We start from the raw sequence: 19,756 nt of genomic DNA, 5'->3' as shown, positions 1-19,756 counted from the left end.
CTGGAGTCCTTAAGAGAGTTCAGGGAGAGAGAGAGCTCAGAGCCGACACAGACCCAGATGCTTGGAAATGCATAGAAAGACATTTGGAGATGCTAAGCTAAGAGATGAAGCCCAGAGTTTGCCCCAGAGAAGCTAAGTGAGACCCCAGAGACTCTTAAAGAGAAGGCCACTAGAATCAGAAGCTGAAAGCGGTGCAACCTGGGAGCAAAGGACCAGTAGACATCAGCCACGTGCCTTCCCGACTGACAGAGGTATTCCAGATGCCATTGGCCTTTCTTCAGTGAAGGTATCCTCTTGTTGATGCCTCAGCTTGGATACTTGTATGGCCTTAGAACTGTAAATTTGTAACCTAATAAATCCCTTTTATAAAAGCCAACCCATTTCTGGTACATTGCGGCAGCTTTAGCAAACCAGAACATCAGCTATCATTGTTATTTTTGTTCCCTTGAATTTAATATGGGTTTTTCTCTGGATACTTTTACTATTTTCTCTTATCTTTGGTTTTCACCATTTGATTATGATATGCTCAAGAATTGCTTTCCTTTGTATTTAACCTGTTTGCAGATTGCTGGAAGAAAAAAAAAAAAACAGTGAGAACATAATAATAATTAAGAATTTTAATTCTTATTGAAATTTTTAAAAATCCTGTCCTATTTTAAAAATAATTTAGATAAGTGATAAGAAAAAACATGAAAATTAGACTCTTAAAAATTGAAAGCATACACAGAGTTGTGGCAAAATTAAGCTTTATTTTTCTATTTATAAAGGATAATATTTTAATTCTTTTTAATTTAATTGTAGAATCCATGACATTCAGTAACATGTAAAGTGTAGAAAGTGTAGAAAGTGACACAAAATGACATCATGATGAAATCAGCAATATTGGTCTCTGTGACCCTGCGTGCAGGGAAGCCAATTAGAAGATGGTATCTCCCAACAAATCATATACTAATAACCAGACAATATATTAATAGGTTGAAAATTCAGATAAGAAAGTCTGGAGTTGAAGTCTTTTAGGAGACTTTTGGCTAGAGATTTGAAAACAAACCATATTGCAAAAAACTTGGAAAAACTAGATTGGACAAAATGAAATCAGCAAAAGCTCATTAACAAAGTAGAATTGCTTGCCATTAAGAGACATACCTAGCAGGGAATGTTGGATAAGTACAACCAAGCACATAAGAGCTCTGTTGGTGGAGCTAACATTTTGGTTCAAGAAACCATCAAAACGGGAAGGTGAGGGACTTGTTAAGTTGATCTCCATGGAATCCTCCAGCAAATTGTCACATCACATCATTAAGAGCACAACAGCTGAAAAATCAAAGCTGAGTTTATTGACAGGAAAGGGAGAGCCTTGATCCTCAGGAGTGAGTTCAGTAAGTCTGCTAATCCAGTTCACTAACTGTTTTAGTTTCCTGGCTCCTAAGGCAAATACCATGCAGTGGGTTGGTTTAAACAACAGAAATTTATTGGCTCACAGTTTTGAGGCTAGATGAAGTCCAAAATTGAGGCATCAGCAAGGTGAAGCTTTCTTCCAAAAGACTGTGGCTTCCTGGGGCTGGCTGCCAGCAATCCTTGGTTCTTGGTTTTCCTGTCACATGGCGGTGCACATGGCAGCCTCTCCTGGCTTCTTCTTTCTCTCCTGGGTTCCTTTGACTTCTAGCTTCTGACACTTTCCCATGTGGGGTTTTAGCTTTCTCTGTGGCCTTTCCTGTAAGGCCTTCAGTAATAAGAGTAAGACCCATCTGAATTTATTTGGGCCTCACCTTAATGGAAGTAACTTCATCAAAAGGTCCTATTTATAAGAATTCACACCCACAGAACTGGATTAAGTTTAAGAACATGTTTTTCTAGGGTACATATCTCAAAGCTACCACAACTGCTAATAGGTATTTTCAATTTGTCTTTTATTTTTATGGTAGAGATTTTGTTTTCTGGTAAAGGAAATAAAAAGTGTGGTTTTCTTGTTTTCTTTCAGATTTGGAGTCAACATTTGAGACCAAAGATAAATTTTCAGAAAAGGACATTTTTGAAATAATTTTTTCCCAATGGGAGATAAAGGAAAACAGTAAAACCCTTGGCCTTGAGGCATCCATTTTCAGAAATGACTGGAAGTGCAAAAGTGCATTTGAGCGACTGCAGGGACATCAAGAAGGATATTTCAGTCAAATGATAATCAGCTATGAAAACATGCCCAATTATGGTAAAAGTAAATCTCTTACTCCCAATCAAAGCATTCATCATATGGAGAAACCTTATATTTGCAAGGAACGAGGGAAGGCCTTTAGGCATGGCTCAAAACTTGTACAACATGAGAGAACTCATGCTACTAAAAAACCCTTTGAATGTAAAGAATGTGGTAAAGCCTTTTTTAGTGCTTATCAACTTACCGTGCATCAGAGATTTCATACAGGTGAGAAACCTTATGAATGTAAGGAATGTGGGAAGACATTTACTTGGGGATCAAGCCTTGTTAAACATGAGAGACTTCATACTGGTGAGAAGCCCTATGAATGTAAAGAATGTGGGAAGGCCTTTAGTCGTGGCTATCAACTTACTCAACATCAGAAAATTCATATTGGTGTGAAATCTTATGAATGTAAGAAATGTGGAAAGGCCTTTTTCTGGGGCTCGAGCCTTGTTAAACATGAGATAATTCATACTGGTGAAAAACCTTATGAATGTAAAGAATGTGGAAAAGCCTTCAGTCGTGGCTATCAACTTACTCAGCATCAGAAAATTCACACTGGTAAGAAACCTTATGAATGTAAAGTGTGTGGAAAGGCTTTTTGTTGGGGCTATCAGCTTACTCGACATCAGATATTTCATACTGGTGAGAAACCCTACAAATGTAAGGAATGTGGGAAGTCCTTTAACTGTGGCTCAAGTCTTGTTCAACATGAAAGAATTCATACTGGTGAGAAGCCCTATGAATGTAAAGAATGTGGGAAGGCCTTTAGTCGTGGCTATCACCTTACTCAACATCAAAAAATTCATACTGGTGAGAAACCTTTCGAATGTAGGGAATGTGGGAAGGCCTTTAGTTGGGGTTCGAGCCTTGTTAAACATGAGAGAATCCATACTGGTGAGAAATCCTATGAATGTAAAGAATGTGGGAAGGCCTTTTGTAGTGGTTATCAACTTACTCGACATCAAATATTTCATACTGGTGAGAAACCCTATGAATGTAAGGAATGTGGAAAGGCCTTTAATTGTGGCTCAAGCCTTGTTCAACATGAGAGAATCCATACTGGTGAAAAACCCTATGAATGTAAAGAATGTGGGAAGGCCTTTAGTCGTGGTTATCACCTTACTCAGCATCAGAAAATTCATACTGGTGAGAAACCCTTTAAATGTAAAGAATGTGGGAAAGCTTTTAGTTGGGGTTCAAGCCTTGTTAAACATGAGAGAGTCCATACTGGTGAGAAATCCTATGAATGTAAAGAATGCGGGAAGGCCTTTGGTAGTGGATATCAACTTAGTGTTCACCAGAGATTTCATACTGGTGAGAAACTTTATCAGTGTAAGGAATGTGAAAAAGCCTTTACCCGTGGCTCAAGTCTTGTTCAACATGAGAGAATTCATAGGAGTGACAAGCCATATGACTATAAAGAGTGTGGGGAAGACTTTATATGGACAACTTACTTAAATGAGAAAATTCATACTGGTGTAACCTTATGAATTTAAGAAGTGAAATAATTTTTTTATATGAACAACTTACTCAACATGAGAAGTCTTATCTTAAGAAACCCTATGAATTTAAAGAATGTGCAAAAGCCTTTCCTGTTTACAAACAACTTTCTCAATATCGGCCAATGCATGCTAGTGACAAACCTTTTGAACATAAGGACTATGACAACTTCTGTATGATCTTATTGAACTTCAGTTAATAATGTTGTGAAACTCTTAAATGTAAGGAATGGGGAAGATCTTTATTCTTGGCATAAAGCTTGCTCAGCATCAGAGAATTCATACTTGTAAGAAATGCTTTAAATTAAGGAATATGGGAAGGACCTAAACAATTCAGTTCCCGCTGCACACTAGGGTATTCTATACTGCTGTGAAATTCTATGATTGTAAGGAATGTAGGAAGGCCTGTAGATATGATTAGACATCTTAGAGTAAATCAAGAAGTCATCCTAAATGAGAAACCCTTTGCACTAGGATTGTAGGAAGGCTTTTGGCCCAAACTACTCAAGGTATTGTCCATAGACTGATGCCAGTCAACAAAATGTTACTTATCCATCATGAAATAAATACAGAAATTGAGAGTAAATATTTGCAAACTTTTATAGCAATTTGATATTGCCACAACATTTTAAAAAAATTTTACAAAAGTGTGAATCCATGAATGGAAATTATAAAAAATAAATTGGTGCTTCAGAAATAATTTGAGACAACATTCACACTTTTTAAAACCCCAGAGAAATCACAATATGATGTAATTAGCATAAGAAATCATTTGTCATCTCTCTGATTAGAATAGCGTAAGATAATTTATACTATACCATATTTATAGTATATACTTGCCATATTTGTTTTCTTCCTAATTATGTGTTTGTATTTATATTCATGTACTATTTGATTTAAGATGTAGAAACCATGATGAGTTGTCTCTGAACACAGCTTGCATCTCCTAAGAATAACGGTCTTATTCTGAACTCTAATACTATGGTCAAACATAAGAAAATTAATAATTCTGTTATAGTTTTTTATAATCTCTTCAATTTCCCAGTGTTCCCAAGAACTTATTATATTGCTGTTTATTTTCTAACCAGCACCTTTTCTAGATTCTTGCATTGCCATTTGGTTGTCATCTCTAGATTTTAGTCTTGAACAGACTTTTTTGAAGCTGTTTCATAGAATGCCACACATTCTAGATTTGTTTCTTTCCTCATTGTGAAATTTAAGTTGTGTTCCTGTCCTTCGTATTTCTTGTAAGATGAAGTTGAGAGCTGAAGGCTTAAATATTTTTGACCAGCACACTTCATAGGTGGTGATTTGTACTTCATATTGCAGCACATCAGAAGCACATAGTATTCATTTGCCCTACCATCACTGATGCTAAGTTTGATCAGTTGATTAAGATGGTTACTGCTAGAACTCCCTATATAAAGATCCATTATATAACTAGTAAGAATGGTGAACTTTGGTCACTACTTTAGGAAATATATAATTGTATGTATGTACAGGTTCTGAATTAAAGAAAATTGAAACAATTATAGACCCTTCAGAAAAGAATGATAAAACAAGAGAGTATTAGAAATTGTAGGATGTGACTGAAGCTCTACTAAGTGGAAAAATAATACTCTTTAATCCATCTTGGAGGAAACAAGATGGAAAGCCAGAGCTATGCCTTGTTCACCACCTTTTCCTCAGTATCTACATGGTACCTGTCACAGTGAACCCAGGAAACTTGAATAATGACAATTCCTAAGCTAATAACACAGCAACAATATAACTAAAATTAGAGGTTAATGATTTGGAATTAAAAGAGGGGGACTTCATCCAGTATTTTTCTGTGAAAAGTTTGTTAACCTCAATCAGACTTCATTAAATCTGAACGAGTGAAAAACAAAGATGACAGCATTATAGAATCAATAGTAAAAAAGGAGATGTAACTGAAGTTATGGAGGAGATTTTTAAAATCTAAGATAATACAGTCTACAATGTACCAGTATGAAGAGTGGACCAACAAACAAAGGAAAAGGTTGAAAATTTGGCCCTGAAAGTCCTTTTAGAAGCAGCGTTTGGAAATTGTTAGCAGCTCCTCAAGTAAAAATTTCAAGGCGAAAATAATCACTAAAAATTTTACTAGCTGTTCTTACATGGACGACATAATTTTGATAACAAAACTGGATGGAGATAGCTTCTAAAAGGCAAAAGCTAGATGAATTAAACTTAGGTAAATGAAAAAATTCTAATTAAAACTATCAGCAAAACAGAAACCAGGTGTCAGTTATAAGAATTGTGCAATAGAAAATAATTTGTCCTATCTAGACCCAGACTTTTCTGGTTTAAATATAAAAAGTTAACTGACAAGAAAAAAATTGAATCAACACAAATATCTAATCTAGATACATTTTCATAGTTTTTCTTAGATTTATATGGTTTTGGAGTAGGAAATCTTATATATTATTTAATCAATTCAAAAAGTATGTATTTTCATATTTGGAAATCAAACATATCTTAAAATTGATGGCTTCTCATAATCACTTTCAACTGGGTGGCTGTCATGACTTAGTGCTCGCATCAAAGCATATTAGTTATGATGAAATAGTATTTATATACTCAGACAGTTGGAATTCAACCCTTTAAAAATTATTCCCTTCCCAAAATAAGAATGCCACTTCCATCCAAACTTCTGTTTTGACAGCCAAATTTCTGAGGTGTCACCTGGTCATCTATTACAATCTGAACCTCACCACTATGTCCATTTTGTGCAGCTAGGGCTTCTATGGTGTCGTCGTTCAGTCATTCACTATCCAGTGGTTGACAGCATCCACACAATTGCAAATCTGAAATAATCCAATGCAACACAAAGCAGGGTATTTTGAGTGTTTTAATAAAATAAGTTATCGCTAATAGGTTAGTATATTATTCCTGGGTGCCATATTTGCGTGTTAACTAGAGTCTGTGAAGATGATGCCTTATCCCAGCATTTCTGAAACTGTGTTCCAAGGACCACGAGTGCTTAATAGTACTTGAAAAGCAAGGGAGAGTCTCTGGTTAAAGAAGCTTATGAAGCAAATCTACTAAATCTTTCATGGAACAACCAAAAACACATTATCAGCTCATGAAAAGTCTAGAGAACACTTTAGGAAGGGGAATTGTTTATCCTTGTTTAAATGCTGTATCTCAAACTTTACTGTGGAAATCCCCATTCTTATTACTTATTGCCATCTTAGGGATGCATCAGGACAAACTGCCATAACCAAAAAAGTGGCTCTAAATTTGAAAATTTCAGCCACCAAGTCTGGTTATTAGCTATGCTGGAATAGAAGGCAATTAGCACCACACCCTGAAAACAGCTGCATTCTTTTCCTAATGAATCTTCTTAGTTGTTCTTTTCCTAATGAATCTTAGTTGTGAGCAAATGATCTTTGTTGTATCTAAGTAGGAGTAGCTCCCGGATGTTACCAAATGTCATTTCATCATCCCTTTCTGTAAGCATATGGTATTTAATTTGTTATTGTGATCATTTATACTGATACATTCTTTTACTTTTCCCCTTTCCTGGATATACCCAGTTAAGCCATGGTATATGATTATTATATGCACTGCTTGGTTTCATTTGCACTACTTTATTTAGATTTTTGCATCTCATGAGTGAGATGGTATAACAGTGGTTTTTTTAATCTGTTTTTTTTGTTTGTTTGTTTTGGTATTGAAATTAACCTGTCCTTTAAATGTTGAAAATCATATGGCTCTATTGGGTTTTGTTTTGTTTTTAATTGGAGGTCTTTCATCATTTTTTTCATTCCATCTGTTGCAAAATCATTTCTGTTTTGGACACAACAAATTTCCTGAGCATCTAGGACAATTCTTTTAAAGAACCTTTTCATATTCATGAAGTACCAACCAAGATCTACATAAAAGGAGTGTTCCAATATGGCTCCTCATTAAAATACCATCATATGTTCTTGGGAATACTGTGTTGGGAGGTCAGAACTCCTATATTAGGGCTGCTATAACCATTCTTGTACATGTCTTTTGGAACATACGTGTACACACAAGTGCTTTTTTTGAGTAAATACCTAGGAATGGAATTGATGGGTCATGGTCATGGATCATGCCTATGTTCAACTTTGGTAAATCTAAATTCTGCTAAATGGATTTCCAAACAAATGTACTGACTGACATGCCCACCAGCAGTGTATGAGTGTCATGATTCTGCCATATCCTTGACAATTCTTGGTATCATCAGGTTGACACCCACCCACCCCCAACTCTGGTAGGTATATAGTGGTATTGTGATAATTGTGGTTTACATTTCCATTTTCTTCTGATTATTGTTGGCTATTTGGAAGTCCTTGCAATCTGTCTGCACTCCTTGCTCCTGGCCCCGGATGCATTATGTGTCTGGTTTCATAAAGCATCTGTAAAACTTGTAGGACAACACTTAATACCTAACTCGTGAGTGTGTGCTGTGTGTGTTTTCATCCCTTACCATATGGTGAGCTGGTTGATGGCTGGGATGGAATCCACTTTACCTCTGCTTCTCCAGCTACCAGCATGAACCATGACCCTTAGTTACTTGATTCAATTAGGATACCCTCAACAGAAATTATGAGAATACCCAAATGGCTGAAACAGTGAGGAAGTGTATTGAGTCATGTATTCTGAGGGAGAGAGAACTCCAGAGATTTTTTATTCAACAGCAAAATGAATATCCAGAGGTTCAGATTCTCTTCTGTTTTCCACTCTGTGAGCTGGTACCAAGATGGCTGATGGATTTCAGAGATTATATACAAACATGACAATATCCAGAGAAAAGAGTAACAGATCATATCCCATGGCACTCTCTCAAGAGCGAGCAAATATTTCCTATTAGCCATCAATGTATGTTTGCTCGTACCTTAATTGCTAAAATAGGTCATGTGCAATTTCTGAAACATCACTTGTTACTTTAATCACAGACTCTCAAAGCTTTTATATAAAATAATAAATCTAGCAGACTCTAGGATTTCATTAACTTTTTACAAGTGTGTGGAGAGAGAAGAACCAATGAACTTTGTTTTAAGCCCCCATTAGATATTTTATAAAACAAATAACAATTTAAATTTATATATTAAGACCACCAAACATAATTATGGACAGTTAAGAGGTAATGTTTATTTTACAAGACATGGCTAGGAGGTGGTGGTTGTTTTTTGTTGTTGTTTTTTAATGATGTAGCATATTATGATTTTCTGTAGCTTAGGGATAGGGGAAATATTGTTAGTTTAACCTTGTTTATTTTTTTCTCCCAAAGTCAGAGCGGCTTACTCTTATTTACTGGAATTCTCTTAGTTATCCGCAAGATTGAGAAGGCCAAAATTTACAATGTGGAAATGAAATAAAGGTATAATTGGAATTTGGGGGAATATATTTACTCAGTTTTTACTTATGTAAACAGCATATGTTGCCTCAATGTAGGCATTTAAGATTTAAAATATTCTTTTAATATCTCATAATTCAGCATCTGCCATATACCATTATCACTATAAAGTTTTGGTTCAATTTACTTTCAATATACCTGAGTGTTCACTGTGGAGGAAATGGTGTGCATTGTCCTTAGCCACCATTGTCCTCTGTTTGATTTTTTGACAGTTATTTTATAATTTTATATGATAATCAGCTGTTAGTTTTCACCCACACTGTTTGTAGGTTTTTGAAAGCAGTGACAGGTACATAGTTAACTAATGTATAGAGCCTGTTTGGTGAATTTTCATTCTCATTGTTTTCCACACAACCATACAGAGAGAAGGTATGGGGCATTCCTTTTTCCTTTGGCCCAGCAGCTTTGTTGAGCCTAGTGTCATTGTGTTCATCTGGCATTCCCATCTCCTTCATGGCAGATTTCTGGATGTCTTTTGAGTGCCTGAGGAGCATGTTTCTTTACTATTTTTGTTTCTTTTTTTCTGAGAATGTATTTTAATTTTAGCAGAATATTTGACAAACTCTGCCTTGATACCCTCTTGTCAAGAACAGGAAATATATATTGCATGCTAACACAGTAATTTAAGTAGATCGAATAATATTTTCCAAAGATTTAAAGATAGTTGATTGATGAATGCCAACTGGTTAGGGATCGGGTCAGGGTATGGGTTCTAGTGGTCTACAATAAGTCACCTATGAAAATTCAACTTAGGTTTTTTTTTTTTTTTTTTTTTTTTTTTTTTTGACCTTTTTGTTTTCCTTTAGTTTGTTTTTATTTATTTATTTTTTTTCACCATGGCAAGGTTTTTTTTTTTGTTAGAGAAGTTGTAGGTTTACAGAAAAATCATGCATGAAATACAGAGTTCCTATATACCCCCCATTATTAACACCTTGCATTGGTGTGATACATTTATTATGATTGATGAAAGAACATATTTATAATTGTACTATTAACTATAGTTCATGTTTTACATTAGGGTTCAGTGTTTCTGTTACAGAGTCCTATGTTTGTCTTTTTATGTCTAGTAATATATACAACTTAAAACTTTCCCTTTGAGCCACATTTAAATATATAATTCAGTGCTGTTAAGTACATTCACAATGTTGTGCGACCATTTCCACCATCCATTATCAAAACGTTTCCGTCACCCCAAATAGAAACTCTGTGCAATTTAAGCATTAACACACCATTCCCTATCCCCACCCAGGTCCTAATAACCTATATTCTAATTTCCAACTCTATGAATTTGCTTATACTAATAATTTCATATCCATGAGATCATATGGTATTTGTCCTTTTTTGATGTAAGCATTTAGAGATCACACAATGTCAGTGAGTTCATACAGTATTTGTCAATGTCTTCCAGGTCCATCCACATTGTTTCATGTATCAGAATTTCATTCCTTTTTATGGCTGAATGATATTCCATTATATGTATAAGCTACATTTTATTTATCCATTCATGGGTTGATGGACACTTGGGTTACTTCAGTCTGTGGCAATTATGAATAATGCTGCTATGAACATCAGTGTGCAAATATTTGTTTGAATCCCTGCCTTTAATTCTTTTGTTCAAATACCTAGAAGTGGGATTGCCAGGTCATATGGTAATTCTATAATTAACTTTCTGAGGAACTGCCAAACTGTCTTCCATAGGAGCTGCACCATTTTACATTCCAACCAACAATGAATGAGGGTTCCTTTTTCTCCATATTCTCTCCAACACTGTAATTTTCCATTTTTTAAATAGTAGCCATTCTAGTGAGTGTGAAGTATCTCATTGTGATTTTGATTTTCATCTCCCTAATAGCTAGTGATGTTGAGCATCTTTTCATGTGCTGTTTGGCCATTTGTATATCTTCTTTGGAGAAATGTCTATTCAAGTCTTTTGCCCATTTTTCAATTAGGTTGTTTGTCTTTTTGTTGTTGAATTGAAGGATTTCTTTATGTATTCTGGCTGTTAAACCTTTATCAGATATGTAGTTTCTAAATATTTTCTCCTAGCGCATAGGCTGTCTTTTACTTTCTTGATGAAGTCCCTTTGATGCACAAAAGTTTTTAATGTTGATGAGGTCCATTTTATCTGTTTTTTTTCTTTTGCTGCTTGTGCTTTGGGTGTAATCTAAAAAACCATTGCCTAACATAAGGTCCTTATGATGCTTCCCTGTGTTTTCTTCTAGGATTTTTATGGTTTGGGTTCTTATATTTAGGTTTTTGATCCATTTCAAATTGATTTGTTTATATAGTATGAGATATATTAAGGTTCCATCTTAATTCTTTTGCATATGGATATCCAGTTTTCCCAGCACCATTTATTGAAGAGAGTTTTTTTCCCCCCATTGAGTGAACTTGTTACCCTTGTCACAGATCATTTGGCCATAAATGTGAGGATTGATTTCTGAACTCTCAATTCTATTCCATTGATCTATATGTCTGTCCTTGTGGGAGTACCATGCCGTTCTGATTACTATGGCTTTGTTATAAGTTTTAAGATCAGAAAATCTGAGTCCTTCAACTTCTTTCTTCTTTTTCAAGATGGTCTTGCCTATTTGGGGCCCCTCATCCTTCCATATGAATTTGATGATTGGTTTTCCCATTTTTGCAAAGAGGCTATTGGAATTTTGTTTGGGATTCAATTGAATCTGTAAATTGCTTTGCAAAAAATTGACATCTTAACAATATTTAGTCTTCCAATGCATGAATGCAGAATATCTTTCCATTTGTTTATGTCTTCTTTGATTTCTTTTAGCAATGTTTTGTAGTTTTCTGTGTTCAAATCCTTTACATCCTTGGTTAGATTTATCCCTAGATATTTAATCTTTTAATTGCTTTTGAAAATGGAATTTGAACAAAACCTTAGATTCATCATTATTTTTTATGCATTTATATTTTAGAACCTGTAAGGAGTAAGAAGTAGAGTTAAAATATTAAGAATACTATAGTACTGGCATTTAAAGTTACCCATATGTTACCTTTACTGGAGGTCTTTATTTCTTTATGCCACTTTGTTCCACTATCTAGTGTCCTCTCCTTTCAGTCTGAAGAACCCCCGTTAGCATTGCTTGTAAGGCAGGTCTAGTGGTGATGAACTTCTTCAGTTTTGTTTATCTTGGAACGTCTTAATGTCTTAGTTTTGAAAGAAAGTCTTGCTGGATATAAAATTCTTGGTTGGCAATTGTTTTCATTCAGCACTTCATGTATTTCATACTACTGCCTTCTTGCCCCTGTGGTTTCTGATCAGCACTTAATCTGTACTCCCTCTGCAACACAGCCAGGGACCCAAGATGGGAATGTTAGCTTGTGCTCCACCCTGCATAGTGGAGGGGATGGGGGTGGTGGTGGCAAACAAGTTGCCAAGAGCTACTTCTATGGCTTTTGAAGCTGTGTTTTATTTTCTTTTAATTTTATTAGAGAAGTTGTGAGTTTACAGAACAATCGTGCATAAAATGTAGGATTTCCATATACCACACCACCACCACCACCTCATATTGACTTGGAACATTTGTTACAATTGATAGCACAATTTTATAATTTACTATTAATTAAAGCCCATGGTTTAACTTAGGGTTCACTATTTATATGATGTAGTTCCATGGATATTTTTTAAAAATTTTATTCTGCCCACCATATGTACCATCTAACATTTCCCCTTTTAATCATATTCATACATATATTTCAATGCTGTTAACTGCATTCATGATGTTGTGCTACCATCACCACCATCCATCACCAAAGCATTTCCATCATTCCAAATGGGAACCCTGTACATTCTAAGCCTTAACTTCTAAGGATGTGCTTATAAATGTTGGTGGTGTACTCCCTGGTCACCATTCCCTTGATGACATGACACCTCTTCTTCCTACCACCTTCTTTGTGGAAGCCATTCTGCCTATACCAGGTTGGAAAGGAAGAACATGAAAAATTGGCCAGTTTTTAAATATGATCCATCCTGGACTGGTTGCCCTCTGTCTGGTGCACAAGAGATACCATGGCCTCCTGTACCACCATTATCCTGGGAATCCTTTTTACCTCTCTCCTGTATTGAATTTCGAGTTTCCTATTCATTCATTTTGGTGGAAAACATCCTCCAACTGCTTTCCTAGCAGGGCTGACTTGGAGATAATTCATATAGTTGAAAGTATTTTTATCCTACCCTTCTGTTTCCTGTGCCTCTTTATTCTGAGCCTGCAGGTGCCTGGGGCATGTTCTTTTCATAGCAGATGGCAGAAGCCCAAGAGTCTGAGCCAAAACAAGCAAGCATATTTATAGTCTCTAAACTCATTGTAATCCGCATTCTGTTCACTAGAGAAGTCACAGGGCTGATCCCAACATCAATGGGACAGGAGTGAGGCATGCCAAAGGCAGGTAGGGAGGAAGAATTATGGACAAATACTATAAGTTACTAGATTCACACCAAAATTGTTAGTATCACTGTCAATTGAGGCAATCCATTGTTGGAATAACTGAGCAACAGTTAATGATTTCACGGATAATAATTTATTCCCATGACCCTAGTCAATGGGAGAATATAAACTATTCCAATATAAATGTTCACAGCTGTAATAATTTATAAATAAATAAATATATATCTTATACATCTAGCAATAGTGAAAAAGTACAATAAATTTATATTAATGTGATAAAAAATTATTCTTATAGAGATTTGTGGCAGAATGATTAAAATTACTATCCAATGTCTATGGAAGAATAATTGTAGGGAAAAAAAACAGGAAAGGGGGAAAATGTGACAGAGAATTCTATATGTTATGATGCTTTTTAATATACAAACTTAGACATTTCTTCTCATAAGAAGTTCCTGACCATGACCCCAGTGGGTGGGCATAATCTGAAAAAGAAATAAAAGTTCTAAACAGATGAGTGAGTGTTCTTCACAGGATTGGGGCACACCAGAAAACCTGCTTTCAATTATTATCTTCTGGACCATAGTATTAGCCTAGGCAGTGATGTAGTAAAAGGCTGTGTAGAATCCCACAGTCAGTGTGCTGGTTTGGAGCTGTTATGTACCCCAGAAAAGCCATGTTCTTTTAATGCATTCTTGTGGGTGCAGACCTGTTATGGGTGGGACCTTTTGATTAGGTTATTTCCATGGAGAGGTGTCCCACCCAATTCAAGGTGGGTCTAAATCCTTTACTGGAGTGCTTTAAGAGAGCTCATGGAGAGAGCTTGGAAAGAGAACACCCCTGGAAAAGCAAGAAGGACCCACAGAAACTGAGAGAAACTTTTTGAAACCAGGGCTCAGGAGAGAAGGAAGAGCAGACATCACCATGTGCCTTCCCATATGACTGGGGGACTCCGGATGCCATCAGCCTTTCATCACAGAAGGTATCTTCCTCTTGATGCCTTAATTTGGACATTTTCATGGCCTTAGAACTGTAAATTTGTAAACCAATAAATCACCATTGAAAAAGCCAACTCATTTCTGGTATATTGCATTCTGGAAGCTTTAGCAAACCGAAACAGTCAGTTCCTCTGAGACTAACCTAGCCTGAGTCAGAAGGAGAATGGAAAGATTCTAGGATAAAATGTATTGTTTATGTATATTAGTTGTGGAATCATTTCTATAGCTGGGAGCTTTAAAGAGAGAATTTGCAGTGAATTTTCAGATGGCTAATCCACAGCAGACAAATTCTGTCTGTATGCCACTGCTCCATCTCTGTGGTATGGTTTATCAAACTCAAAAGCAAGGTGAAGTGTTCCTGTGTGCAAACATGGGCACATGCTTATGTATTCTTTCCACATTCCTGCTTGGGATGCTACTGGAGTTTCTGATAGTCTTCAGTGTTTCCTCTTAAAAAACTTGGTTCCTCATCTGAAAAACCTATATCCCCCATTTCTTAGATTTGGATATTAAGGGACTGGATGGGCATATCTCTTCTGCATACACAGAGAGGCCATGCGAGGGGCAGAAACAAAGCCAAGAGCTCTGCACTGAGCTGAGATTCAGGCTGAGCTAGGGGCATCTTCCAGGGAAGCATTCTGTAGTCCATGAGGGGAAAAAATGGTAAAGGAATTCTTTTCTAAGAGAAGGAAAATGATATGTGTACCAAGGAATATTGTAATTTTAAGCTTCCAATTTGCTTAAAAATTACTTTCATTACAATTGGCATTTAGCAGGGATGGGAGTCTCTTTTCCCCCTCCCTCTCTCTTCTGCCTCCACACCTGCAGAAGATTCTCTGACAGTAAAATAAAATATACCACCTACATGCCAGGCTGTGCTACTTCTGGCAGTGCTGGAGAGGGGGCACTGAGCTGTTGGGTATGAAGTGTAACAACAGACTTTACCACCTGAAATTGCTGCTTCAAGTTCACATCAGGCAAGCAACAAAAGATGTAACAACCAGCAAGACCAAAGAAGAGTACACTTAAGTTGAAGACCTAACACTTAATTGGAAATAAGAAGTTTGTGCCTACTCAACAGCTTTGAAAGAGCACTTCCCAACACTACTAGTACTCTTCATTTTCTTCAGTTCTGTACTGTAGTATTGCTCTGTACAGCAGTAGTTGTAGCAGTAATTATATTCTTTATTATCTTGAAAGCAAATTTTCACTTGCTCTTTATTTTTTAATACTAGCAACTTTCATACTTTGAATCGTGCTAAAAAGGAAGTATCAGCAAATACTACTGAAAGTGCAATGATACTTGATTGTCACTGCCAAGATGCACTTTGATCCAACCTTCTCCACAACAATGAACACAATAGGCCCCCCATGGTACTTCAGCAGCACTGCATGAAACTGGGGTTATAAAAGAATTGCTAACCTCTTATGGATTTATTCAGTGTTCAGAACATCAAGCTAGACTTTTCTTCCACTGTTCACAGTATAATGGCAACCTGCAGGACTTAAAAGTAGGAGATGATGTTGAATCTGAACTATCATCTAACCAGCAGACTGGGAAACCCATTGCTGTTAAACTGGTGAAAATAAAACCAGAACTCCTTCCTGAAGAATGAATTAATGGATGAGAAGTGTTTTATCTGACTTAAACCCCCAAAGATGTCAAAGGGAATGTTCAGCTGGAAACCAGAGATAAAATAAACCTTGAAATTGGTAACAATAAACATAATCATGCTGTAAGTGCTTGTAACATTATGCTGTTGAAAAAGAAACAAGCCTGCTGTCAGAGAATAGTTTGTACCATGAAGGAGGTGTTTGGCTTTTTGAAAGAGGTGATGTTATAAAAGAGATTTTTTTTCACTATAATGAATTTAAAGGTGACATAGAAGCCTTCCAGCCTGAAGATGATGTGGCATTCATACTCAAGGACAGAAATGGTAAAGAAGTTGCAAAAGATATCAGACTATTACCCCAAGGAACAGTCAGTTTTTAAAGATAATCTGCATTGAACATTTTGAAGGAACTGTAGCAAAAGTGATCCCAAAGTACCCAGTAATAACAATAATGACCCATTGCTAGGATGCATCAAATTTGACTTTATGGTTCCTAAAGAACTTTCCTTTGGAGACAAAGATACAAAATCCAAGGTGACCCTGCTGGAAGGTGACTATGTTAGGTTTAATATTTCAACAGACCATTGTAACAAACTAGAATGAGCAACCAACATAGAAGTTCTATCAAATACATTTCAGTTCACTATTGAAGCCAGAGAAATGAGTGTGATTGCTGCTATGAGAGATGGTTTTGGTTTCATCAAGTGGATTGTGATGCTTGTATATTCTTCCACTTCAGTGAAATTCTTGATAGGAATCAGCTCCATATTGCTTACTGTGGTTCCTGATATGCTCTCTGCCCAAAGAAATTATTATGATTTTAAAAACTTCCAAAGAGCATGGTTTCATTCCATTCCCACTCAGATCATCATTTCCTGGGCACTGTAGAAAAACAAAGCCACCTTTTCCAATCCCAAAACCACTAGCCCAAACAAAGGCAAAGAGAAGGAGGCTGAGGATGACATTATTGCTTATGGTGAGTGTGGATAAAACTGACTATTGCTTTTCAAGCCAAGGATGCGCAAGGATCTACTTCTTCTCAAATAGGAGATAAGGTTGAATTTAGTATTGGTGACAGAGGCCTGGGCAGCAGATTGCAACTTATGTGTGACTTTTAGGTCCTAATTCCAGTTCCAAGAGGCTCTTGGGTTATGTGGCAACTCTGAAGGATAATTTTGGATTTATTGAAATAGCCAATTATAATAAGGAAATCTTTTTCCATTACAGTGAGTTCTCAGGTGATGCTGATAGCCTGGAACTGGGGGACATGGTGGAATACAGCTTGTCCAAAAGCAAAGGCAGCAAAACTAGTGCAGAAAAAGTGAGCAAAACACACTCGGTGAATGACATTACTGAGGAAGCCAATCCCACCATAGACTCTGGTAAAGTCATTCGCCTCCTGAGGAATATTGATTCAACACAAAATGAACACCAAGAATGGTTGAGATCATGGCAGAGGGGATATGAAAGGTGAGGTCTATCCATAGTTGGGATGGCCAACAAAGGGGATTGCCTGCAGAAAGGGGAGAGTGCCAAGTTCTGCTTGTGTGTCCTGGGCCAAAATACACAGATTACAGCCTACAACATCACATCCCTGCATAGGACCACAGTGGAGTGTGTGAAAGATCAGTTTGACTTCGTTAACTATTGAAGTAGGAGACAGCAAGCTCTTTTCCCATGTGAAAGAAGTTCAAGATGGCATCGAGCTACCGGCAGGAGATGAGGTGGCATTCCCAGTGATTCTTAATCGCTCACTGGTGCCAAAGTACAGCACTTGTAAGGTTTGGCGAGTCCTGTAATGTTTGGTGAGTCTGCAAGGACCTGAAGGCTGTTGCAGCTGCAAGACCTGATTGGTTGGTTGATCACTTGAAGAGCGTCACCCCGGATGATGCCAGTGCTCCCTGCCTAATGGTTCTTTGGCAGCCAAGGGGACCAGATAACTTAGTGGGATTTGGTGCAGAAAGAAAGATCGACCAGGCTGATATCATTGACTAATCACATCCACAAAGCATATCATTAATCCACTACAATCAAGATGGGGGTGATTCTAGTGAATGGTTCTGAATATTTCCCTCTTCATCCCTCCAAAAATCTGGAACACTTATTCTACTGAGCTGTTAAACCTTCCTCCGGTTATGTTTAAAAACATAAATAAATTTAAGGAAACCATTTAAAAATTTTGCACAGTTGCAGGCTGGAAAACTTAAAGTGGTGCCTTATAGTATCAATTTTAGGAGCTTTATTTGGTGCATTTATCGCAACTGGTAATTGCAAAATCCACTTTGCCTGTGTAAGTGAAAAATATAGACTGTTGTCTTGTTGACCATATAAAATTCTGCACTCAGTATTTAGTATATACTCTGCCTGCATTACTTCTGGCAAGATGTTCTGCTTTAGCACTCAGTTGCATTATTTTCTTTCCTGTTCATTATGCTTTAATTCTGAGGGCTGTAGGAGGATAGAATACATTACCTATTAAAATTACAAAAATTAAACAATTTGTATAGGCAAATTATTTCCTCAAGTTGATGACCAAATGTTAAATGTTATTTTCTTTCATTTCATTTATAGTCTTGTCACAGTCCACTTAATGAAGTTTGGTTAGCTTTCAGTGAAAATTATCTTCCACAGTAGTTTTTTCCCTCCTGGGATGGGGGATAACTTTGCTACAATTAGTATGTTTGTTGCAGAATTTCATGCAAATGAGGTATGCTGGTAGTGTGATAATTTAAAAATATTTAACAGAGAAAAGGGAAAAATGAACAAACTTGCTGCTGCTTAGATCACTGCAGCTTCTAGGACCCAGTTTCTTTTACTGATTTAAAAACAAAACAAAAAATAAAAATGAAAAGTTGTGCCTGAAAACAAATAATAAAGTATTTCTTGAGAACCTTCCTGTGGATTGGATTATGAACTCTGACAAAAGACCATTTCTTAATCTTAATCTGGATCCTTGTGGGTATGAACCCATTATAAACAGAACTTTTTGAAGATGTTATTTTTAGTTAAGGTGTGGCCCAACTGAATCAGTCTGGGCTTTAATCCATATAGCTGGAAACCTTATAAAGAGAAGTAAGAGAAAGCCACAAGCAGCCAGCAGCAGAAATTCTGTGGAAACTGAAGAAGCATGTTCACCACAATGGCAGGCAGAGATGTGGGCCAAGCAACCCCAAGGATTGCAGCAAACCAGCACCAGAAGGCAACAAACTGAGGAAAAAGCATGGCCTTCTTGCTGATGCCTTGATTTTGGACTTCTAGCCTTTGAAACTGTGAGCCAGTAAATCTCTGTTGTTATGCCAACCCATTGTGTGGTATTTGTCATAGCAGCCTGGCAAACCAAGACACTTCCTGTCTCTATACATTTGCATTCCTATTTCCAATGGAAAAACAAAATTTTTAAAGGATTGGAAAGTCCCTCTTTCTGTCCTTGTTCCTGTATGTCTATAGAGCATTGGGATGAGGATGCAAGGACTGGGAATGACAGAGCCCCTCTATCCCTTGATTTAAGGAAACTTGTAGAATGGGCAGGTTTGCCAAGATAAGGATAAATAAATAGGCACCGAGTAGACAAATGATGTGGAATTTGCTATAGCAGCCATGGCTCCATGCATTGTATTCCAGAGAGAATGTCAGTGGGTTTTG

The 19,756-nt window shown here is 36.7% G+C and overlaps 1 protein-coding gene and 1 pseudogene across 1 annotated transcript in view; both read left to right on the top strand.

Annotated features, from left to right (window-relative positions):
* The window catches only part of ZNF283 (zinc finger protein 283), a 32,611-nt gene extending 22,791 nt beyond the window's left edge, over positions 1–9,820 (top strand). The window contains exon 6 of the mRNA XM_037820635.1: positions 1,979–9,820. Coding sequence (XP_037676563.1) covers positions 1,979–3,681 — 1,703 coding nt within the window. The 3' untranslated portion in view covers positions 3,682–9,820. The remainder of the gene's footprint in view (positions 1–1,978) is intronic.
* Positions 9,821–15,343: 5,523 nt separating this feature from the next.
* On the top strand, positions 15,344–18,057 carry LOC119521939 (annotated as a pseudogene).
* Positions 18,058–19,756: the final 1,699 nt, after the last annotated feature.

This window comes from Choloepus didactylus, chromosome 27 (assembly GCF_015220235.1).
Source record: "Choloepus didactylus isolate mChoDid1 chromosome 27, mChoDid1.pri, whole genome shotgun sequence".
NCBI lineage: Eukaryota > Metazoa > Chordata > Mammalia > Pilosa > Megalonychidae > Choloepus > Choloepus didactylus.
This window is presented reverse-complemented; position numbering and strand designations above follow the sequence as displayed.